The 25,814-nt window shown below is 39.1% G+C and overlaps 1 protein-coding gene across 1 annotated transcript in view; it reads right to left on the bottom strand.

Moving 5' to 3' along the window:
• Nucleotides 1–3,783: 3,783 nt before the first annotated feature.
• The window catches only part of LRRC2 (leucine rich repeat containing 2), a 284,223-nt gene continuing 262,192 nt past the window's right edge, over nucleotides 3,784–25,814 (bottom strand). The window contains exons 10-13 of the mRNA XM_073344941.1: nucleotides 15,484–15,629; nucleotides 8,144–8,299; nucleotides 6,479–6,615; nucleotides 3,784–4,612 (exon numbers count right to left, since the gene is read on the bottom strand). Coding sequence (XP_073201042.1) covers nucleotides 4,563–4,612; nucleotides 6,479–6,615; nucleotides 8,144–8,299; nucleotides 15,484–15,629 — 489 coding nt within the window. The 3' untranslated portion in view covers nucleotides 3,784–4,562. The remainder of the gene's footprint in view (nucleotides 4,613–6,478; nucleotides 6,616–8,143; nucleotides 8,300–15,483; nucleotides 15,630–25,814) is intronic.

Here is a 25,814-nt window from a genome sequence, read left to right on the forward strand (position 1 = left end):
TGACTGGAATGTGAATGGGATTCGGATAGTAGCAACAGGCGAGCTGCTCAGGAACAACTTTTTTGAAAGAACGGCTCCGGCTGCAGGCAGGTTGGCAGGGGTGGAGGGAAGGAGGTGCTGGGATATGCCGCGCCCAAACGTCAGGGCAGGGAGACCACAGGGAGAAGTACCATCCACCTCCACAGGCCTCCAGCTCCCCTTGGAAACCCCTGCATCAGGCCCTCAGCCCGCTGTTGTCCTGGTTGCATGCTCCCTTCCCAGCCCACAGCACCGGGACTCTGGCAGAGGCTCCCCCATTGGGTGGTGATGTGGGTGCTCTAGTCACATGACACTTGTGGGGCACATGCGTCCCTGGCCACAGGCAGGTTTGTAGTCCCCAGTCGCTAAAGGCACATCCCAGCACTTTCTTCCCTGACTGAAGCCCCACAAACCTGCCTTTCACTTATTTTATGTTCTGTTGTTGTAGCTGTGTTGGTCCAAGGATATAAAACGCTTGTCTCTCTTTCACCAACAGAAACAGGTCACTACTACCTCATCCTACTACTACTTTGTCTTTCACTTACTGGCAACTCTTGGATAAGAGCAACGTTTTTCTGGGAGCCAAGAGGTTGTTAATAAGCAGAATCCTCTGTACTTGACTCCAAGAGCTGGGACTTTAAGGAAAAATGCCAAGTAGTATGAGTAAGGCCCTGGGGCCAGCTGCTGCAACTGCGGAAGTCATGGAGGGCCCGGAAAGTCACAGAACCCGTGACTTCTGTGAAAGACTTACAGGCTTAATTATGAGCTAGCAACAGTGAATGCTGCCCTCAATTACACTGGGATAAATCTAGAGTAACTCCAAGGTAAAAACAGAATCCTGTCTAATTTTGGCCCCAATTGCGCCACGAGTATAGAGAATGACTGACTGAATCTCCAGACCCTTATGCATCTCCGAGCATGAGCACTGCACCAAATACATAAAGAACAAGTGTAGTCACTTTGCTTGCACCAAAAAATCCAGACCCTTTTTTAAACTGAAAAAAGAAAAGGAGTACTTGTGGCGCCTTAGAGACTAACCAATTTATTTGAGCATGAGCTTTCGTGAGCTACAGCTCACTTCATCGGATGCATACTGTGGAAACTGCAGAAGACATTATATACACACAGACCATGAAACAATACCTCCTCCCACCCCACTCTCCTGCTGGTAATAGCTTATCTAAAGTGATCATCAAGTTGGGCCATTTCCAGCAGAAATCCAGGTTTTCTCACCCTCCCCCCCCCCCGCACACACACACACACACAAACTCACTCTCCTGCTGGTAATAGCCCATCCAAAGTGACCACTCTCTTTAAAATGCGTATGATAATCAAGGTGGGCCATTTCCAGGGGGTGAGAAAACCTGGATTTGTGCTGGAAATGGCCCACCTTGATTATCATACGCATTTTAAAGAGAGTGGTCACTTTGGATGAGCTATTGCCAGCAGGAGAGTGAGTTTGTGTGTGTATGGGGGTGGGGGGTGAGAAAACCTGGATTTCTGCTGGAAATGGCCCACCTTGATTTTCATACACATTGTGAGGAGAGTGGTCGCTTTGGATAAGCTGTTACCAGCAGGAGAGTGAGTTTGCGTGTGTGGTTTTTGGAGGGGGGTGGGGGGTGAGAAAACCTGGATTTCTGCTGGAAATGGCCCAACTTGATGATCACTTTAGATAAGCTATTACCAGCAGGAGAGTGGGGTGGGAGGAGGTATTGTTTCATGGTCTCTGTGTATATAATAAAAAGAAAAGGAGTACTTGTGGCACCTTAGAGACTAACCAATTTATTTGAGCATGAGCTTTCGTGAGCTACAGCTCACTTCATCGGATGCATCTGCAGTTTCCACAGTATGCATCCAATGAAGTGAGCTGTAGCTCACGAAAGCTCATGCTCAAATAAATTGGTTAGTCTCTAAGGTGCCACAAGTACTCCTTTTCTTTTTGCAAATACAGACTAACACGGCTGTTACTCTGAAACCTTTTTTAAACTGGAATAGCAGCAGCACAAAAGTGTATATTTGACAAGTAGGTCAGCTCTGAAGAATGTAAAAGATATACTCTTGATACTACAAGCAACCATGGGAGTCTCAGCTGCCAAGAATTGGGACAGTTTAACTTTATTATTGCTACTTGGGAAAGCTGTAAACAGTAGCGGAGGCAGGCACAGGAGTTATTCACTAGCTTGGAGGAGGACTCAAAATATTAGAAGGTCCAGGGGGGAGTAGAATAGCAATACTTCTCTCACCTCTCACAGCAGTCAGGAAGCTCTGGGTGAGGCGAAAAAGACAGCCCCTAGCAGCTAGAAGGGGCGGAACTTCACATTTACAAAACACTTGCTATCCACTGCTGATGTGAAAGATACAGGACCCAAGTAGGGACCAAAATCCCACTCTTTTTCCCATTACCAATAGCTGATAGCCAGGGAATGGTGCACCTGACTTGTGTGTTACCAGTCGATCTGGCCCAAGTCTAATAGGGTTAGTCCTCAATCCAGATGGTGTGTGGTAAATTTTTTAAGTCTTCATAAAACACATAAATATATAAAACCTCTAAGGCCCTGTTACCTAGCATTTGTTAGAAGATCAGCAAGATGATCCCAGTTTTAAAAGTAATCCCATACATGATTTTATTTACTGTACTTTATAACAACATGTAAGAGAATAATTGTATCACCTAAGTCTTTAAACCTGAAAATAAATTGATTTAAAATACTCTGTTTAGCAAAAGCCATAATAAGGGTACAAGCAACAAAAATATGTATTTGCTGAAAACTGGCATTCCACAATTGCTGTTTACACAAAATCAGTAACCAAAGGAGAGAAATTCAAATAATATTGATGTATTCTATGACTTTCCATGCCATAAAGTATTAATTAAATACAGTCTGCCTTTTGTCCCTTTCTAATGTCATGCAGTAACTTTCGTATCCCTTATATCATTTTAGTGGTATGATCTATGTACTCATGTGTGATGCAAATGAGTAGTCATACGGTTATATAGTTAATGTTGAGCATGTTGGTAAGTGTTTACAGGATCAGGGCCTTAGAATTTAATAAGTTGTATTATTTTCACACCATATGATTGATCTGAGGTATTTTACATAATATTTGGGGGCCAATGAATCTTACCTTATCTTTACCAGTGTAACAAATGTAGAAAAATAATTTAATATTGTAAAATCATATTTTCAAAATGGTTCTTATACATGCACTAAAAATATTTTAATGACCTCTGTAAGTAATATTTCTGATACTCTTGTTTGCTCACCATGAAGTGTTGGTGAACTTTAACCAGAAACTTGTCTTTACCTCTCTGGCTATAGCAGAGCTATCACTCTTCTGTAATATGTCATCCTCATGATGTTACTACTCTTTATTACATGTTTCTCCCCCATTCAGAGTTACACAGTTTAGGATGATTTTAATTAAATGGCTTCAAGTTTCAATTAGTATTTTTAGATTAAAAGTTGATTTAATACCTGAAAAATATTCATATCCAAAACTAAATCATTCTACAGTATGTACACTTACGGAATTATGTATAACAGATTACAAAACAAGCAAAACAAATATCATAACCAGCAAAATCGTCCTACTTATAGAACTAAGGCATTAGCATTACAAAAAAAAAGTCATTGTTATACCAACAAAAATACTGTAATTCAGAACTATCAATATTAGTCAAAGTGCTTGGTTTTTAAATATTTTCATGATGTTTTAGTCATTCAAACTTCTTCCCAGAGATTATTTTTCTTTTAAAGTCCTATTAAGCCATTGCCAAACTATTATTTAAAAATTGCTGACCGCAAAAATTCCAGTCACCTGTGTACTAATATTTGTGATAATTTAAATGCTTGTAATATAATTGAAAAAAGCAACATTATTTTCACAGACTCCATACTGAGTGTCTACTTGCTGGAATTTATTTAAACTGAGAAACCGGAGAAGGACCTTTCTGAACAGCAGAAAGTAAACACATCACCCGTAAACAACGTATTTAAACCTACCATTAAGAACTATTGCAAACAATTGAATTAATCATTTGGTCTTTAAAATATAATAGATCACATGCATTTTCTAAAGCATTAACACTTCCACTGTTTGCACAGGAACAAATCTTTTTTCAGCTGAACCGCAACAGAATGTAAACCAGATATTGTTTAAGGCCCCTTTCCTGCAAACATATACCTGCTTAACTTTACTACTGTAACCCCATTGATTTCAATAGTACTATTCACAGTTGTGAAGTACAGCACATGTATAAGTGTTTGCATGATGAGGGCCTTAGCGGTGTATAATTTAGTGCTTGTTGCTGTTGACTTGGAAATAAATGTTAATTTAAAATGTGAAATTCCATCCGATGAAAACTATTTAGTCCTTGAAATTTTGTCTGTAGCTGTTGAAAACAAGTCTGGTAACAAATAAGAAATTCTGTGATCATTATTTAAGAGCTGCTTATGACTCTCCATGATATCAATATTTTCCATTCACATAGACAAAAATAGAGTTTTTCTAGTATCTTTCAGTGTCTTAGAGATTTCTGATCTTCAGAGCTGGAGAGTAAATGATACCTTTGTAGTATAGCAAGGCATAGATTCTGTAAAAGGAGAAAAAGTATACTATTTAAAATTTCAGCTATATGTTCATCAAGTAAACAGTTATATTTAAACCTTGCCCAGAAATAGCTCGATGTCTTCATTTTATTTCAAAGGTGAACTATAACAGCAAATTATTTGTGTACTAGTTTTCATAGATTCTGTTGGTCTGTGTTATGCAGAATGTCAACCTAAATGATCATAACTGGCCTTAAAGTTCTTGCCTTAAAATTGAAACTCCATCTACAAGGGTGAATGTATTTTGTGCCTGTCTGACTTCACAGGATTAGCACTTGTAGAAACAATTTTAAAATATATATTTATTGATTTGCAGTTCACTTTTACCAAAAAAAACCCAACAAAACACCATAGTGTTTTTATTAATAATAATAATAATAAATTTATATTTGCACCAAAATAAATGAGTATATATCCAATGCCCTGGGCTCCCAGGACAATTTTTAAAGATATATTCATTTAAAAAAAATCTGTCAATTATCCCAGATCGAACCAAATAACCCAGGAACACCACAAATGAATGGACTTCCTCACATAGGACATCCCCACTAGTCATGCACTACACCCTTGTTTTGTACACATCTCCCAGGCCTTTAAGGCCAAATTCTGATCTGATATTTTCTGTTTTTTTCCCCCTCAGTAGTGGTGCTGCTAAGGGAGCGGAGGGGGTGACCCAGCTCTAGAGTATAATTCCACGTTCAGTGTGGGCCTGTTCTCTACTCAGGGCATCTTGGCATAATAACCACCATAATTAGGGCCCTACCAAATTCATGGCCATGAAAAATGCATCGCGGGCCGTGAAATCTGATCTTTCCCCATGAAATCTGGTCTTTTGTGTGCTTTTACCCTATACTACACAGATTTCACAGGGGAAACCAGCATTTCTCTAATTGGGGGTCCTGACCCAAAAGGGAGTTGCAGGGGAGATCACAAGGTTATTTTAGGGGGGTTATGGTATTGCCACCCTTACGTCTCTCTGCTTTCAGATCACGGTGGCTGGAGAACAGCAGCTGTTAGCTGGGCACCAGCTCTGAAGGCAGTGCAATACCATACCATGCCACCCTTACTTCTGCACTGCTATCTTCAGAGCTGGGCAGCCAGAGAGTGGCGGCCGCTGATTGAGGGCCCATCTCTACAGGCAGCAGCGCAGAAGGAAGGGTGGCAATACCATACCAGGCCATCCCTACTTCTGTGCTGCTGCTGCCGGTGGCTCTGCCTTCAGAGCTGGGCTCCCGGCCAGCAGCCACCGCTCTCCAGATGCCCAGCTCTGAAGGCAGCGCCCCCGTCGGCAGCAGCACAGAAGTAAGTCTAGCAGTACCACAACCCCCACCCTAAAAATAACCTTGCGACCCCCACACAACTCCTTTATGAGTCAAGATCCCTAAAATTACAACACTGAAATTTCAAATTTAAATAGCTGAAATCATGAAACTTATGATTTTTAAACTATCACCAAAATGTACCATGACTTTGGTAGGGCCCTAACCATAAGGAATTTTGACCCCTCCACAGAGTTTGTATATGTTTGTTCAGATCCAGAGCTCTGATTCCGGCATCTCTCATCAAAACAGATCTGAAAGCTCATCTTCTTTTGAAAAAAAGACACAAAAGAATTTTCACCCTTGTCCAATAGCATATAGAACTTCTACAGCTTTTAAAATTGCATATTTCATGTGCTCTTACATACAATTGTGCTCTTACACTTGTCTTCACTTTTTATAAAGATTCAGGATATTGTTGATCTCTGTATAAAGCCAAGCATATTATTTTGATGTGGCCAGAAAATCTTTATGAAATCTACATTTATATCAGAAATAATGGGAGATTTACTAAAAATTTAGTGCATATACCTCTTTCTTTTATATCTGCAATGTAAGCTTTCATAAATTCTTTCTCAAATTGCTCCTGATCACGTTCACTTTCTATGATGTCTTCGGTATTGTGATACAAGATTGTTTCAAGAGGATTATCCTTAAGGCTTATAAATCTGTAGAAAAAGAAATATTAACATGAAAGGATAACTTCTTAACATGAGCAGCCGAATGTAGTTTGCTATATGTCAACTATGGATTATGTTACACATTTTTCCCCCCTTCTGAAATTACAAACAGTTTGAATTGATTAGCTCTAGAAATTATATTTACTAACTTGTCTTGTTTGGGTGGATCTCACATACAGTCCATGCATGTGACCAACAGGCCAGTCAGTTTTATTAGCCAGTTAACCTTATTTAAAAGTAGCAGCTTGCAGGCAGAGGGGGAGTTGTGAAGAACTTATGCTTAAGTAATTGAACAAAAGTGTTTTATAGTCTTTCTATTATGGAGCAAGTAAATATTTTAGGTAGCACTGTCTTTACACTCTGTTCTCCCTAATACAATTCAGTACATCCATACTGCAATATTTTTTTCTGTCAGAATAGAGTTTTAGCATTTTGGGGCGTCTGTACATATCACACTTCACAACATCTGACCAGCTGTCCCATAATTGTACAGCAACTCCTGATCAGAACAAGAAACTTCAACATAGATCCCATCCTATCCATGTTTCACAGCATTCCAGGATTTAGTCAGAATTCCTTAGTTGATGATGCATACCCTTGGGAGTTAGAGTTACTTCTCAACATCCATTACAACACAGAAGTTCAGTCTGCATGCTTTTTTGTCATGTTTGTAAATATACTAAACCAATACTTTGAAAATGAAAATCACATGGTTGCACAAACTGCTCAGTAATTCCATGCACAAAGTATGTGTACATAATTCTGAAAATCTGAGCCATCTCTTTAAAGCAACAAAAATTAATTAATCAGTGAAATTTCCACTGTCGTCAAAAGAAAAAATATCATTCCAATTAATCATATGGCATAGTAACACTACCAGGAACTGCTCTTTCATATTCAGATGACTTCAGGTCCTAAATCCTGAGTGTCAAATCAAGACATAGGATTATCATAGTTACAAATGGGAAGGGCTTACGAATCCATCGATCTGCAATTATAGGATACAGTCTCTAAACCAAGAATATACACATTATTAAACCGACACAAGCACTGAATATTTATGAGGCAATAAAGTCTCAGTACAAGTACAAAAAGAAAAGGAGTACTTGTGGCACCTTAGAGACTAACCAATTTATTTGAGCATGAGCTTTCGTGAGCTACAGCTCACTTCATCGGATGCATACCGTGGAAACTGCAGAAGTACAAGTACAAAAACACACCTTGGTAGTAGGTGAAATATCAGAACCCTGAGGTAAACTTGTACAATTCCTCACTGGACTTCGGTGATTTCCTTGCCCTTAAAGAGTGGTTCTCATATAAATGAGGTCAGAATTTTGCCCCAGGTTTGGTGAAAGTTGCACAGGTAACAACATACCCAGCCCAGCAAGCATGAATGCAGAATCCAATAAAAGGAAAGGAAAAGAGAATTGTAAAACTGTTTTGAGGACCATTACTGCACTGGGTCACATACCTTTCTACTTTTGAGTATATTCATTTCTCCCTAACTATTACTTACTTTAAACCTGTGGGTGATTCACAAACGTCTGTGGGTATCTCGACCAGATCATCCCCACTAACCACCAGCAAACTGAGCTTTGGCATGTTGAGCAAAGCTCGTGGAAGATAAGTCAACTTGTTTTTCTGCAGGAGAAATGTCTGCAGTTCATCGAGCCTAAGGAAGCATAACAGAGAAACATGTCTTAAAAATACAATATATTTTAAAGATCTTTTATTATATATGTGTATTTATTCAAACACCAACTGTTAATTGCTTCCTCTGGGAAAGAAGTATGCAAATATTCACATGAACCATATGCTTTTCCTTATGCTGTTTTGTATTTTTCACAGAACACTCCATTGACTTCAATGGGAAGTTTCATGCATGGTTTGACAAGATAGATGTTAATAATACACCTGTGAGAAGAACTAAAAGTTGTGCCCAAATCAGAAGCTAGAGTAGCAGTGTGCACTTTCGTGGTGCAGTGAAGGTTTGTGCACACGATGCCATGCCACACAATGTGATGCAAAGTTCTCATTATCTCATTCTGTCAGAAAGTCATGAAAATATAGGTGGGAACAAAAATCTATATGGAAACTACTTATAAGAGACATGTGACCAGGATTTGGCCTTTATTTTGTTTCCCCAAATATACAAGTACAACTGAAATCAATGTAAAGGACCTAATGTTGTGGTCTAGGAAGTAGGCTCCTTTCATTTGTGTTAAAAAAAAAAAGGAGGACTTGTGGCACCTTAGAGACTAACAAATTTATTTGAGCATAAGCTTTCATGAGCTACAGCTCACTTATCGGATGCATTCAGTGGAAAATAGAGTGGGGAGATTTATATACACAGAGGCCATGAAACAACGGGTGTTACCATACACACTGTAACGAGAGTGATCACTTAAGGTGAGCTTTTACCAGCAGGAGAGCCCGAGGGGTGGGGGGACCTTTTGTAGTGATAATCAAGGTGGGCCATTTCCAGCAGTTGACAAGAACATCTGTGGAACAGTGTGTGGGGGGGGAATAAACATGGGGAAATAGTTTTACTTTGTGTAATGACCCATCCACTCCCAGTCTTTATTCAAGCCTAAGTTAATTGAATCCAGTTTGCAAATTAATTCCAATTCAGCAGTCTCTCGTTGGAGTCTGTTTTTGAAGGTTTTTTGTTGAAGAATTGCCACTTTTAGGTCTGTAATCGAGTGACCAAACAGATTGAAGTGCTCTCCGACTGGTTTTTGAATGTCATAATTCTTGACATCTGATTTGTGTCCATTTATTCTTTTATGTAGAGACTATCCATTTTGGCGAATGTACACGGCAGAGGGGTATTGGTGGCACATGATGGCATATATCACATTGGTAGATGTGCAGGTGAACGAGCCTCTGATAGTGTGGCTGTTGTGATTAGGCCCTATGATGGTGCCCCCTGAATAGATATGTGGACACAGTTGGCAGCGGGCTTTGTTGCAAGGATAGGTTCCTGGGTTAGTGGTTCTGTTATGTGGTGTGTGGTTGCTGGTGAGTATTTGCTTCAGGTTGGGGGGCTGTCTGTAAGCAAGGACTGGCCTGTCTCCTGAGATCTGTGAGAGTGATGGGTCATCCTTCAGGGTAGGTTGTAGATCCTTGATGATGTGTTGGAGAGGTTTTAGTTGGGGGCTGAAGGTGATGGCTAGTGGCGTTCTGTTGTTTTCTTTGTTGTAAAATAATTTTTCTTTGTAAAAATGTTGGCATACTGTGGGGCCATGTGTTGGATCATATTAAAGAAGTTCTGTATTAAAATCACAAATGAGTTTGATTCCCCAGAGTTTAAATTCCAGGGTATTACTAATTAAGAGGTCTCTTGGTTTTTGGTACTGTTTCTCTCCCTCTATGTGTGAAACTTGCAAGCTGCTAATTGTGTTAGTACATTCTAAGACAGAGTCTGTTCTCAAAGCAATTATTTGTAACAACAACTACTCACACAGAGAGAGACTCAAAGCAATACTCTGTAACAACAGAAACATCACCCAGAGACTCCCTGCCCTTTTGTTGTATTCATCTCGCTTTGTTAACAATTGTGATTAAAATAGAGATAGAGGATGTATGTGGATGGATGCTTGGTGTGGATAATAACTGAATGATCGGGGAGGTGTCAGCCTAAGAATCCAGTGTCCATCGGCTGAAGAAGGCGTCAAGTGGAAATAACCAGAGGACCCCCAGAGGACAGACTGGAATCCACCCAACAGCCTCAAGAATGGGAGAACCAAAGAACAAGATAACATCTGGCAGCACAGAGCCATCAGGAATGTGACATCTGCTGATTGATTCAGCAACAGCATGATGAAGCAATTCCCATAGACTGGCATAGGAAGAAATTCCTATAAAAATGGACTCTAGAAAGTGAGAATTTTGGGGTCTGATTCTGCAAACTAACTTCCAGGAGCATCAGATGAGCATCTGACAAGGCCCTGCTCCCTCCTCATGTCCAGGCCACCTGGCCAGTGGCTTGGAATGAGCAACTCTAAGGCTGGTAACTATGATAACCTTGCAGAACCTGTGTGTGTGTGTGTTTGTATGAATGAATGTGTGAATAAATATGAAATTGAATGGAATGTTATAGTTATAACTAACTGCTTACTATGATTCTTTCTGTATTCACAATAAATGTGGCATTTTGCCTTTTCCCCTTTAATAAGATCCTGCTGGTTTTTATTTTATTGGTATAACACATGCGGGTTACACCATAGCAGTGCCGCTGATTTGAAGGTATACATTGTCCCCAAATATGAAATAGTTATGGGTGAGGACAAAGTCACAAAGTTCAGCCACCAGGTTTGCCGTGACTTTATCGGGGATACTGTTCCTGATGGCTTGTAGTCCATCTTTGTGTGGAATGTTAGTGGAGAGGCTTCTACATCCATAGTGGCTAGGATGTTGTTTTCAGGAAGATCACCTATGGATTGTAGTTTCCTCAGGAAGTCAGTGGTGTCTCCAAGATAGCTGAGAGTGCTGGTAGCGTAGGGCCTGAGGAGGGAGCCAGACAATCCTGCTGTCAGGGTGCCAGTGCCTGAGATGATGGGGCGCCCAGGATTTCCAGGTTTATGGATCTTGAGTAGTAGATAGAATATGCCAGGTCGGGGTTCCAGGGGTGTGTCTGTGCGGATTTGTTCTTGTGCTTTTTCAGGGAGTTTCTGGAGCAAATGGTGTAGTTTCTTTTGGTAACCCTCAGTGGGATCAGAGGGTAATGGCTTGTAGAAAGTGGTGTTGGAGAGCTGCTGAGCAGCCTCTTGTTCATATTCCGACCTATTCATGATGACAACAGCACCTCCTTTGTCAGCCTTTTTGATTATGATGTCAGAGTTGTTTCTGAGGCTGTGAATGGCATTACATAACTATTTTTGTTTTGCATGGCTGAGGTTATGGGGTAAGTGATGCTGCTTTTCCACAATTTCAGCCCGTGCACGTCGGCAGAAGCACTCTTTGTAGAAGTCCAGTCTGTTGTTTCAACCTTCAGGAGGAGTCCACCCAGAATCCTTCTTTTTGTAGTCTTGGTAGGAAGCTCTCTGTGGGTTAGTATGTTGTTCAGAGGTGTGTTGGAAATATTCCTTGAGTCGGAGTCATCGAAAATAGGATTCTAGGTCACCACAGAACTGTATCATGTTTGTGGGGATGGAGGGGCTGAAGGAGAGGCCCCGAGACAGGACAGATTCTTCTGCTGGGCTAAGAGTACAGTTGGATAGATTAACAATATTGCTGGGTGGGTTAAGGGAATGACTGTTGTGGCCCCTTGTGGCATGTAGTAGTTTAGAAAGTTTAGTGTCCTTTTTCTTTTGTAGAGAAGCAAAGTGTGTGTTGTAAATGGCTTGTCTAGTTTTTGTAAAGACCAGCCATGAGGAAGTTTGTGTGGAAGGTTGTTTTTTATGAGAGTATCCAGTTTTGAGAGCTCATTCTTAATCTTTCCCTATTTGCTGTGGAGGATTATTGATAAGGTGGTTCTGCAGTTTTTTTGAGAGTGTGTGGCACAAGCTGTCAGCATAGTCTGTGTGGTATGTAGATTATGTAATGTATTTTTGCCTTCAGTCCATGTTTATTCCCCCTCCCCACACCCCATTCCTCAGACGTTCTTGTCAACTGCTGGAAATGGCCCACCTTGATTATCACTAAAAAGATTCCCCCCCCCCCTCCTGCTGGTAATAGCTCACCTTACCTGATCACTCTCGTTACAATGTGTAACACCCATTGTTTCATGTTCTCTGTGTATATAAAATCTCCCCACTGTATCTTCCACTGCATGCATCCGATGAAGTGAGCTGTAGCTCACGAAAGCTTATGCTCAAATAAATTTGTTAGTCTCTAAGATGCCACAAGTCCTCCTTTTCTTTTTGCAGATACAGACTAACATGGCTGCTACTCTGAAACCGTTCACTTGTGTTGTGCCCCTTGTCCTTTCTTCACACAATAGTAATTTGCAGCTGAACATTTGCTCTTGAGAGTGAATGTGGGGGCCAGAACTATAAAACCCGAGGAACTATTGTTTTTCTCATTCACCCAGTATAGGTGCTGGTTCTACTGTGAGAATAGTGATGCAGCTGTATTGCATGAGAGACTCACACATTTCCTTTGAGTTCCAGAAGGTATGGCAGGTGATGCTTCAGCACATTAGACAGTGTTGCTAACGCTCATGATTTTTATTGTGAACCTCCTGATATTTGGTGTTTTTCTTAAAGCTCCAGTGGCTGGAATCAGCAGATTGCAGAATAATCTCAACATTATATATAGAGAGAGAAAGAGTAAAAGTTTCTAATCCTCATACTTGCAGAGAAAAGATTGAAGCAAGAGCACTCTGAAATCTCAAAAACCAGAAGGTTAATAAAAAAAACCCAAAATGTATATATATTAAAATTCATTATTTTTAATCCAATCTCTTGATTTAGAGGGGCCTAGCTGAGAGTTTTAATATTTGGAGTTAGCAATGCTAGGTTACCAGCTGGAAGAAACTTTGTAATGGGTTGGGTTAAAACTCCATTGATGTTGATAGGCGTGAACTCACGCTTTAGTTATCATAACTGTAAACATATGTCCCATCTGAGACCAAAGGTGTGTATGAACTCAATCAGGAGCTTATGGGCTGAGTATTGCTTTGGGTCGGGAGGGGTGTGTGACAAACAAATACTGAGGTCACAGGCAAGAACAGAGAGAAAGAAGCAAAGGAAATGAAGCAAGAAAGCCAAGTAGTAGCCCATGAGCACAGTGTGACCCTGGAAAAAGCAAGAGAGAGAGTGAAACCAGATATTATAGGGATAACAGAAAAATGGTAGACTAGTAGTCGTGGCTAGATTATAGCTATTGAAGGGTATTTCCTGTTCAGGAAAGAGAGAAAAAAAATAGTGGAGTAGCATTGTATATTAATGATGAGGTACACTGTAAAGAAATTAGAAGTGATGGAATGGATAAAATGGAATCTATTTGGTTCAAAATCACTTTGGGGAAGAAATCTAACTAATGCTCCACTAGGATAGATCTTGGGGTATGCTACAGCCCCCCAGGATCTGATATGGATACGGATAGAGACCTCTTTAATATTTGTAATGAAATAAATACTACTTGGAATTGTGTGATTATAGGAAACTTTAATTTCTTAAAAAGCAAAGAAGTACTTGTGGCACCTTAGAGACTAACAAATTTATTTGAGCATAAGCTTCCGTGAGCTACAGCTCACTTCATCGGATGCATTCTACAGCTCACTTCATCGGATGCATTCACTGAATGCATCCGATGAAGTGAACTGTAGCTCATGAAAGCTTATGCTCAAATAAATGTGTTAGTCTCTAAGGTGCCACAAGTACTCCTTTTCTTTTTGCGAATACAGACTAACACGGCTGCTACTCTGAAACCTTTAATTTCTTGGATATCCATTGGAGGAGAAGTGCTACTAATAACGTTAGAGCCCAGATATTCCTGGATGTGATAGCTGACAGATTTCTTGCATCAAAGTCACTGAACCAACAACAGGTGTTGCCATTTTAGATTTAGTATTAGTAAGTACCAAGGACCTCACAGATGAATTGGTCGTCGTTCTTGATTCAAGTGATCATGAGCTAATTCAGTTTAAACTAAATGGAAGGATAAAAATAGGTATGTAACTGAGATCCTTGATTTCAAAATGGCAATCTTAAAAAAACTTATGGGAGGTATTTAGGGAAGTGGACTGGACTGAAGAACAAAAGGATCTGAATGTGGAAAAGGCTTGTAATTCCTTTAAGTCAAAGTTGCATAAGCTATCTGGAGCCAGCATCCCAAGCAAGGATGGGGGGAAATTGTGGGGAAGGGTTGCAGAACAAACTAGATGAACAAGCATCTCAAACAGGTTATTAAGAGAAAGCAGAAATCCTAAAAGGAATGGAAGATGGTATGGATCAGCAAGGAATGCTACCTCTTGGAGGTCAGCAGGTGTAGGGGAAAAAAGTGAGAACTGCCAAAAGCCAAGCAGAGTTGCACCTTGCAAAGGAAATTAAAAACAATTAAACCCAAGGTTCTTTAGCCATGTAAATAAAAAGAAAACAAGAAAAGAAGTGGGACTGCTAAGCTCTGAGGATGGGGTGGAGATCAAAGATAATATAGGCAAGGCCCAACACCTAAATGAATACTTTGCCTCAGCTTTTAATAAGGGTAATGAGGAGCCTTGGGGTACTGCTACGGTGGCTAATGGAAACGAGGACATGGAAGTAGAAAATACCACATCTGAGGTGGAAGTCAAACTCAAACAGCTCACTGGCCAAATTGGGGGAGCCAAATAATCCCCATCCAAGAATATTACAGGAGCTGGGAAGTGAAATTACAAGCCCAATAGCAAGGATTTGTAATGATTTTGTTGGGAGGAGGGTGGAAATTTAAAATTCATACAGATAAGTTTGCTTCCCTGCTGATGTTTATCAGACTCTATGAGCCACATTAAGCATGCTTTGGCTTGACCTTTCTCCCCACCTCGGATTCCTTTCTGTGTAACTGCACAGCTGCTGCCCGTCAGTTGCAAGTTTGCCGCTTCTATCTCTACACAGAACATTATGTTGCTCAGGAATAAGACAGGAAGAGCAACTAGCTAACCACAAAACAGGGACATTGACTACACACCATGTGGTAACAAACTGGAAAACTGAGGAAAATATATTTTGTTCTCCAATATCTTTCAGTAATGGAAATGATAGGCTTTACTTGTAAAATACTAGATACATTTGCAGATCGAAATGGAGTTTTCCAGTGATGATGTCCCTTTCAAACAATAATTGGTAAATTCAAATTTGCTGGTTACTGTCATGTTACTTTCTAGACAAATTTTCTAGTTCATGAGCCTATTTATGAAATGTAAGGAACTACCTGTCTATATCTTGTGGGAGATCTTTCAGTTTGTTGTTGCTAATATCCAGCCAGTGCAAACTTGACATCCGGAGTATACAAATTGGAATAGTGGGGAACTTGTTTGCTGACACATCCACAAATGTGACTTGTTTCAAGTTACTTAACTGGAAAGAAACAATGCAGTATTTTAGGTACATTCTACAGAATATCTTATGAGCAAATCATTAAACTCTTCAAATAAATATTATTGCTTCTCCAGATCACTTGGAGCATTCAGGATTGTATAATGTTTCTGATTTGTACTCAGCTTTATGCCACACACATCACACCTATCATTGTTCAGGTAGAGGGATACCAGACATAATTCCCTCCAAAACTTTTCAACACCTCTAAATCCACCAGAGAGACCTCTAAAATGAAATGTTATTTCCCCTTTTAAAAAGCCTGGAGTCTGGGAAAACAGCAACTGGGACAAGGTATTGACCCTGGCCTTTCCTCAAAATAGTACAGAAAACTAACAACCAGTAAATAAAACTGTTTTGATAACTAATAGACTTAGTTATTACACACTATATAGATACTAAACAGTCATTTTTAAAAACACCATGGAGGTTTTATCAATATATCTTCTATTTACTTAGACTTCTTTGACTATAAACCCATGTAATGCATTGAAAATGTTTAGCCAAAAGACCACTTGAGAACTGCAACTTTACCAGTTCACATCAGCCTAGAATATAATCCAATATTTTTTTAAGTAAAGCTGTTTAAAAATACATTTTCTGAGTCTTAAACTAAATATATATATATATATATATATATATATATATATATATATATATATATATATATATATATATATATATATATATATATATATATATAAAATGCACTAAATCCTTTTATTAGAAGACCTGTCAAAGGAATAACATTTTTAAATAATAAACTGCTAATGTATCCAAGGTTAACTACAAATGTAAAGTAGACCAGTTTAAGAATTAAATGTGTTAAATGAAGGGCTCTGTGTACTAAATCCATTATTTACAGTAGGGCCGTCGATTAATCGCAGTTAACTCACACGATTAACTCAAAAAAATTAATTGCAATTTAAAAAATTAATCATGATTATTCACAGTTTTAATCATACTGTTAAACAATAGAATACCAATTGAAATTTATTAAAATATTTTTGGATGTTTTTCTACATTTTCAAATATATTGATGCTGCATGACTGCATGTTATGAGAATAGCTATTTTTCCATTTATTATATGCTATTGCCAAAAGATCATTTTAATATTTAATTTTGTTTTTCTTCAGAGTTTATAATCCCACAAAAATGAATTTGGCACAGAAATATGATTGTCTTGATACAAAACTTTGGTTGGGCATGCAACACAATATATGGGGCTCTAATTATATTGTCTAGGCTACAAGCCCTCATTGCGCTTTCTTTTAGGGCAATAGGAAACTAAATCTATATGGTTTCTACACAGTGTTCCAGCAAAATAGAGTTTTGATTTAATCTGTCACTAGAATGCTACCAACAAACCCCTGGGGAATATGACACACTGGAAATTATGGCAGCTACTTTTTATATTTACTAAAGAAAATGCTATATATATTTATTTCCTTTTGAAAGACTAATGGATTTTTGCACCTCCTACTACATTTCATTTATAAACAAGCCTGCCAACCTTATCATTTTTATTTAAGCGGTTTATTTTTGCTATTTAACTTTGTTATCTGACTTTGAATCAGTCAGAATATAGGCTTTATGCAAGCTCCATTTTAAACACTAGCTGCATTTGACAGTCAAACTACCTGGCCACAGTTATTGCGGTCCTTACTGTTAATCATAATTGTCATCTTTATTTGACAAACTACCCATATTGCTTCTTATCTTAATAATTTTGCTTTTAAAGAAAATAGCCTTTGCAGCATTCCAGAGCTCCACTGCTTTTCTCTTCTCTGACAGTTAAAGTTTCAGTTGAGAGAAAAGGACACCGTGTCCCTGAGTTGAATGAGTTGTTTGATTAATGGGTGGGTTTTTATTTCTGCTTTATTTTTGTCATTGAAAGGGATTTACTGATAAGGTCTGTTGCTTGTGGTTTTAGTATGAGCTGCCCATTTCACGGCATCAGCAAATGCAAAAATCTGAAATTATGTCAATACCTAGCCAAAAAAACCCAACATTAAATTAAATACAAATATTCTGTGGCAGAAACAATCTGACTAAAACCAACATAAGCCAGGAAATACAGAGAATTAACCCAGCTATGCTCAACTGCTTTCAGTTCTCTCCAAACAATTGGTGACCTAATACATGAGGAGCCCAATTTTGCAAGAAAATCCTGGCTCCATTGAAGTCAACATGAGTTTGGTATCATTGATTTTAATGAGGCCAGGATGTCACCCAACCTCTCCTGCCAAGTTTGGATGGCACTCAACACCTTGCAGGAGCCACTCAGTAACTTTCAGGATTGGGACACATCTGTGCTGCAATACCGATGACAAGAGATGTTTCAGAGTAACAGCCGTGTTAGTCTGTATTCGCAAAAAGAAAAGGGGTACTTGTGGCACCTTAGAGACTAACCAATTTATTAGAGCATAAGCTTTCGTGAGCTACAGCTCACTTCAAGTGAGCTCACGAAAGCTTATGCTCTAATAAATTGGTTAGTCTCTAAGGTGCCACAAGTACCCCTTTTCTTGATGACAAGAGAACAACTCAGGTCAATTCTTTAACTCTTAGCTAACTGGCTCTTGTCAGTTTAAACCACACCCTTAACATTTCTTTTGTATGTATTTTTAAAAATTAATTATTAATTATTATTATTATTACCACCAAGGTTTTTTGCAGAAGAGTACAGCAGTTTGCAGGGAGTTGGTAACAAGAAGCATACCCTATTCTCCACCAGAGACAGGATGCTAGATGAGACTGCGGCAAAACCATTCCTAGGGTTAGAATTTGTGATTTCATCAACCCAGGATCTTGACAGTAACATAAAGAAACTCACCCCAAAGTCTTAACATAGGGGCAGGTTCCTAACTAGACGACAGAATTCTGGTAATTAAAGCATGTTAAATTGGTCCCAAAAGATTTTCAGAGGCATTGGACACCCTTATCTTGTACCACTGGAGTCAATCAGAGCAGCACATCTGAAAATCAGGCCACATTTATTTTGATGCCTAATTGTGAATTTAGGAGTTTAACTTTAGGCACCAAAGTTTTAAAATGTTGGCCCTATTTCCTTTCACCCTTTTATCTTTAAAAAATTACATATCACTTAAAGAAAACAGTGATGAAGTAAAATGTCTCGTGTGATTTGAGAAACAAACAAAAATGCCAAATATTTCAAAGAATGAGTAAACCGGCTGCATATAAAATACTAATTATTGCTGTAACATTGGTACATGACCTACAGTAGAATGTAAAAATGCCATCAGGACTACGCTGGTGGTGAGAAGAAAAACAACCATGTACTCATTGTTTTTATTATTTATTTATATTGCAGTAGCACCTGGAGAACCCAGCCATACTGTGCTAGGTACTGTGCGCACACTGTATAATAAAATGATGTCTCTGCTCCAGTGTTAATTCTGTAGCTCGGACAGGACCAATCCTTCTCCCGTTGAGTATATCTGCAGTGCAGTCAGTGGTGTGACAACAGCATGTAGAGACATATCCGAGCTAGCTTTGATCTAACTAGCTGGAACAACAATAGCAGTGAAGTTGCAGCAGCATAGGTGGCAGCAGAGATTAGCCCACAAGTACCCCCGGTCCCAAGCACACTTGCATTGCTATTGCTACACAAGCTAGCTCGATCAGAGCTAGCACAGGGATGTCTAGAGGCAGTCATACATCTGGTCACAATGTAGACAAAGTCAATAGCCAAACTACCACTGACAGTAAAAGCAGCAGGATTACTAGACTATGCAAACAGCCATAAAAAGCCATGATGTGTGGAAGTGTTTTAATTGGTTTTACATTTTTCCATTGACTCCTGTACTTTTGTTTCATCCCTTGATCATACATACATGACTGAAGAACTGTGTGGTAATAACAAAAGCACTATTCTGCATGAAGACCTGATCCAGCAAGAAATTTAAGCACACACTTACATTTAAGTATGTAAATCCATTTCAGTCAATGGGACTACAAAGGTGCTTAAAATTAAGCATATGCCCAAGTGCTTTGCTGGATTTGGGCCATATCAAGGGCCAATATCCCAAAAGGTTACTTCCTGTTGATTAGAGTTATAAATTATAACTCTTCATACTGCTAGTACTCCAACCACATGTAATCTACACATATTGATGCAATTTGCCAACGCAAAATAGCTCTGTTTTCTAGATCTCCAAATCATGTAGCGTAGGAACATAAGGGGGTGAAAATCTAGCCCCACTGAAGTCAATAACAAAACTCCCACTTACTTACCTGGACCTTGAAATTCGCACCAAGGGCTTATTTTTCATATTCTTTAATTAAAAACACTAGTTAGAAGAGCCTTGTTAATAGTATTGCATATTATTTGACCTCTAAGTAATGTTCTGATGGTAAATATCTTTTGATTTTCAAAGATCTCTTTTAAAATATATTCTGCTCCATCACCAATAAATGAAAAAAAATGTATGTCCACTTTTATAACAGAACAGGTACAAATGCACCATTTTGTTATGCTCCCTCTGCACACTGCAGCAGCAATTAATGGAGAAATACGATTAGAGTGACACAGACGTAATGATATAAACACACAAACAAAAACATTTTGGCACAACCAGGCACTATATCCACTAAAGTTGTCATTTTGTTTGTTAAAAATGGTCATATTCATTTTAGATCTTACAGAAACACACAGTAAATCAATCGATATTTGCCACAGGGAGAATGAAAAAAAAATCAGAAGGAAGTAAATTTTATTTTCAAGCAGCCAGAAAGAATATTATAAACCAAGAAGATGACAAATGCACTAAGAACTGTAAAGCACTGGTTGACAGTTTTCTTTTAGGTTGGTAAACGAGTAACGACTCACTTTAGAAGATATACAGAAGGCATTTAAAGAGACAGTACAGTACAATAGAATGTTGTCATCGGATAATATTGGCGGATGCTAAAAAAAAATCAAAAAAAGATGAGAAATGTTAAGGCAAAGCTGAAAGGCACTGATCCTGTGCCTCAGTACTGTTACAGTTGCTGACTGATATACAGGAGATATATTTTGTCTGATGGATATTGGTGTGGTGCAGTGACAATGGCTTACTGTACCACTGTGGAATTGTTGATTCTGATTAACTAAGAAACCAGGCTTTTGGGGTGCTTCAGCCAATCAGAGACCAGCTGTTCTATAAAAGTAAACGTCTTTGTTTTAAAGAATAAATTGTTTTTATTAATTAATCATAGTTTAAAACAAAACTTTTAGAGGTAAAATTCAGGAACAGTCCCCCTGTTTTAGGAGCTGAGAACAGAGGAACAAAAATGGTCTTGTAGTTATGGAACAGGACTAGAAGTTAAAATCTTTGGGTTCCATTCCTAAGTGTCAGACTTCCTGTATCATACTGGGAATCAATCACTCTCTGCTTCAGTATCCTTATCTGTAGAAATGGGAGTGATAATACTTTCTCTATACCTCACAATGGCTTTGTCAACCTTAGTTCACTAGCCTTTGAGAGGTCCTTATCTACTATGTTGATGAGCACCACAGACACGTAGATAAATAATAATTAGGAGAGCAGGCAAAAGTACTCCCACTCTAGGGTGACCAGACAGCAAATGTTAAAAATTGGGATGGGGGTGGGGGTAATAGGAGCCCATATAAGAAAAAGAACCAAAAATCAGGACTGTCCCTATAAAATCGGGACATCTGGTCACCCTATCCCACTCAGTCTTTGGTGGAAAAGCCTCCACAATTAGGGTTGGGCTTGCTGCTTCCTAAGCCGACACTTTCATAGCCAAAATCCCAAAATTCAGTGGAGTCACACCAGGGATAAACCTGTCCCACTCTTTAAGAGATCAGGTGTAAAACTCAGCTGACCCAGTCCACATCAGTGGACGACCTTTTCAGTGCTGCCTGAAAGTCTATCGTCAAATATGGCTCATTTTCTTAACCTGGCAATTCATAGTCTTGTCCCCTGCCAGGATTTCAGCAGTCTACCTCCTTCACCCACGCAGAGTGCTCTCAGATTTGCACTTCCATTCCAGAGGTTTTCTTTTTAAACTTTTTATGCACAGATCCAATTATAGCTAGAATGGCCTTGAGTGGAGTAACTGCTTTTACTATAAAAAGAAAAGGAGTACTTGTGGCACCTTAGAGACTAACCAATTTATTTAAGCATAAGCTTTCGTGAGCTACAGCTCACTTCATCGGATGCAAGTGATGCTGTAGCTCACGAAAACTTATGCTCAGATAAATTGGTTAGTCTCTAAGGTGCCACAAGTACTCCTTTTCTTTTTGCGAATACAGACTAACACGGCTGTTATTCTGAAACCTGCTTTTACTGTGCTTCAATTAATTACCACCACCAGGCTAGCATGGAATGTTTTCATCTCATCTACCCTGTTTATTATCCTGCATTATTCTTGTTCTAGCCACACAATTCTCAATATTTGTAACATGTAACAGATTTCTTTATGTTCTGCCCCTGTATGCATGCACAAAAACTCTATAAGGCATGTACCACTAGGGGATTCAGAAAGAGGAGATGGAACTATGGCTCCACTCCTCTCTTCCCTGGCTGGGAGAAGTGGCTGGCTGAAGAAGAGTGTGCACACTGCCCCCTCTCGACAATTGGCACAGTGCTCATGAGGAGACACCCATAAGGCTGCCTTACAAGGACCTTCTTGTACACCAAAGAGTCAGCCCTCAGCACAAAGCCTCCAGCAGTTCCCACTGGGTCACTGCCAGTCTGCACCACCCTAACTCGGGGCTGTATCCCAAAGACACAAACAGCCCACAGAATACATTGTGTTATCAGAATTCACAAACATATTCATTTGTTACAAATGTCTGCTGATGGAAATACAATTGACTTAGATGCTAGAACATTTACTTCTTTAGATTAGTAATAAATAAAGTAAAATAAAATAATAATAAATTATCCTGCTCAATATTTAGCCAGCTGGCTCAGCCCTGAACAAGCAATCTGTATATGGAGAAGCAGTGAATTAAACAGAATTACGTACTCCTTTTCTTTTTGCGAATACAGACTAACACGGCTGCTATTCTGAAACCATACAGTTGTATAAATATTCCTATGTAAAATCAAAGAGTAAGGTCCTCACCCCTGCGCTGGCTCTTTTACCCCAGTTAAAGGTCTGGAGCAGGATAAAGGGGTCCTAAAAAAACCCAAGTTCCAGCTGAGGGTGGTTTCCTCCAGCACAGACACTGCAGAGACAACCAGAAGGCTGCCTTCCAAGGACCCCCTCACAAGCCCTGGTGTAGGGGGCATGCCAAGGGTGAGAGAGGCACCTTGAGGTGGAGTCACAGCACACAGTGCTTCAGAAATTCCAAGCAGTGCTGCCACCCATCGGGCAGTCCAGAGAAGCAGCTATAACTTGGATATGCTCCGAGTGCAGTCTAAGTAATGTCAGGAGCTTCTCGAACCCCCAGATGAGCCAAGGCTCAAAGCTACCTTAGCCACTCCTCCCCCAGGCTGCCAGTTTTGTGCTGTCCATACGCACCTTCCAAAAAAGTCTACTTCACAACCCATGTCCTCTCGGAACCTTTTTCTAATGTGTTGCCTAAACTTTTCTTTGCTTAGCTCTGTGCAATTGCTGATGATGTGTATTCTGTTAATCTGTATTAGCCAATTGAATAGTTCTGCATAGTTGTGTATAATTTGTATACTGTCACAGAATATTTTCTGTGCAGATAGCATTTCAGTAATACCTTCAGTGTAACATGGATATATCAGAACATGGGGTTGGGGTAAGGAAACTGTGAATAATGAACAAATATTTAAGTGAACAAAATTCATTATGATTAATGGTACATATCTGAAATATTTGAGTTTACATGATGGTATATGAAATTCAGTGTTGACAAATATACAATGGAAGAAATAATGTCAATTACTAACATGCACATTGCTGATTACTAAATTAACTGGAACCTAGGGGGGATGGAAAGATAATTATTTTGGTGAATGAAAACTTCTGTTCAATGTACACTGGTGGTCAAAGAAAATACTACTTTAATACATACGGAGTGGGATATATTAGAACAGTGAAATTATTATACTGCCACTATATATATCAATAGTACACCTTGACCTGCAATACTATGTTCCCGTCCGGTCACTCTGTCTTCAAGAAAGATACAGCAAAAATAGAAGGGGTACAGGGATGAACAACAAAAACTATCAGAGGAATGGAAAGAAATTTTCTCTATCATCTTTACTGAATATTTGCAGTAATACCCAAAGATCTCAATCAAGCTGAAGAAAAATTGAACAGACGATAACACTTTAGTTTAAAGAGCTGATGAAGAAAAATAAATTTTTAGAACAATGAACAATAGAGAAATGGTAAATCAGCTGCTCCTATATATATTCCCTTACAAACACAAGAACAAGAAGGATTCCAATGAATCCAAACAGGAAATAGTTTTCTTTACATAATTAACCTATGGAACTTGCTGCTATAGAATCATAGGACTGGAAGGGACCTCGAGAGGTCATCTACTCCAGTCCCCTGCACTCATGGCAAGACTAAGTATTATCTAGACCATCCCTGACAGCTGTTTGCCTAACCTGCTCTTAAAAATCTCCAATAATGGAGATTCCACAACCTCCCTAGGCAATTTATTCCAGTGCTTAACCACCCTGACAGTTAGGAAGTTTTTCCTGATGTCCAAGCTAAACCTCGCTTGCTGCAATTTAAGTCCATGGCTTCTTGTCCTATCCTCAGCGGTTAAGAAGAACAATTTTTCTCCCTCCTTCTTGTAACAACCTTTTATGTTCTTGAAAACTATTATCATGTCCCCTCTCAGTCTTCTCTTTTCCAGATTAAACAAACCCAATTTTTTCAATCTTCCCTCACACGACATGTTTTCTAGACCTTTAAATCATTTTTGTTGCTCTTTTCTGGACTTTATCCAATTTGTCCACATCTTTCCTGAAATGTGGTGCCCAGAAGTGGACACAATACTCCAGTTGAGGCCTAATCAGCATGGAGTAGAGAGGAAGAATAACTTCTCGTGTCTTGCTTACAACACTCTTGCTAATACATCCCAGATTGATGTTCCGTTTTTTTGCAACAGTGTTACATGGTTGACTCATATTTAGTTTGTGGTCCACTATGACCCCAGATCCGCAGTACTCCTTCCTAGGCAGTCATTTCCTATTTTGTATGTGTGGAACTGAGTGTTCCTTTCTAAGTGGAGTACTTTGTATTTGTCCTTATTGAATTTCATCCTATTTATGTCAGACCATTTCTTCAGTTTGTTCAGATCATTTTGAATTATAATCCTATCCTCCAAAGCATTTGCAACCCCTCCCAGCTTGGTATCGTCCGCAAACTTTATAAGTGTATTACTGAGTCAAAGAGATTAGCAGGATTCTGAAGAGGATTTGACATTTATACAGATAATGAAAACATCCACAGGTACATTAGATAGGATAGAAAAATAAGGGACATAAACCTTCATGCTTCAGGACATAAGTCAACTACTACCTGCCTGGGCCTAGGAAAAAATTTCTCCAAGGGGTTGGTTATTCCATTATGATCCATGATAGGGACACAACCTTTTGAGGAATCTGTTAGAAGCCACAGTCAGATAGGATATTGAACTAGATGGACGACTGATCTGATCTGGATAATAATCCTATATATATAAATTCTGAATGTATTACTAATTCAGCAATTCATTTGGACTAAAATGTTTGAAGGCTCTTCTGGGGTGAAGATATAGATATGATTAGCATTCGGTGTAGAATCTGCCAAGAAATAAGACCTTGAACCAGCAAAGCCTTTAAGCATTTGCTTAACTGCAATAGGACTGCTCCCATTAAAATTAAGCATGTGCTTAAGTGATGTATTGGACTGAGGTCTAAGAAAACAAAAATCACATTTCAAAGCACTGACTCCTCTCTGACTTCCCATGAATACATTCCTTTCTGCAGCAAAGCTGGAGAGCAGTCAGGAAAGACCAGATCATGAAGATGCACAAGCTCCTTTATGCAATTTTAAAATGCTGTGCCACAGCCAATGGAAACTCAGGAAATTAAAAATGTACATAATTGATTGCTATTTATCTTCTTATAAGATAACATCACTGCATTAAAGCAGTAGTTCTAGACAACTTACAGATCCCCCATGCTACTTACAGTCAACAGCATCCAAATTAATGTTGA

Source organism: Lepidochelys kempii, chromosome 5 (assembly GCF_965140265.1).
Source record: "Lepidochelys kempii isolate rLepKem1 chromosome 5, rLepKem1.hap2, whole genome shotgun sequence".
Lineage (NCBI taxonomy): Eukaryota > Metazoa > Chordata > Testudines > Cheloniidae > Lepidochelys > Lepidochelys kempii.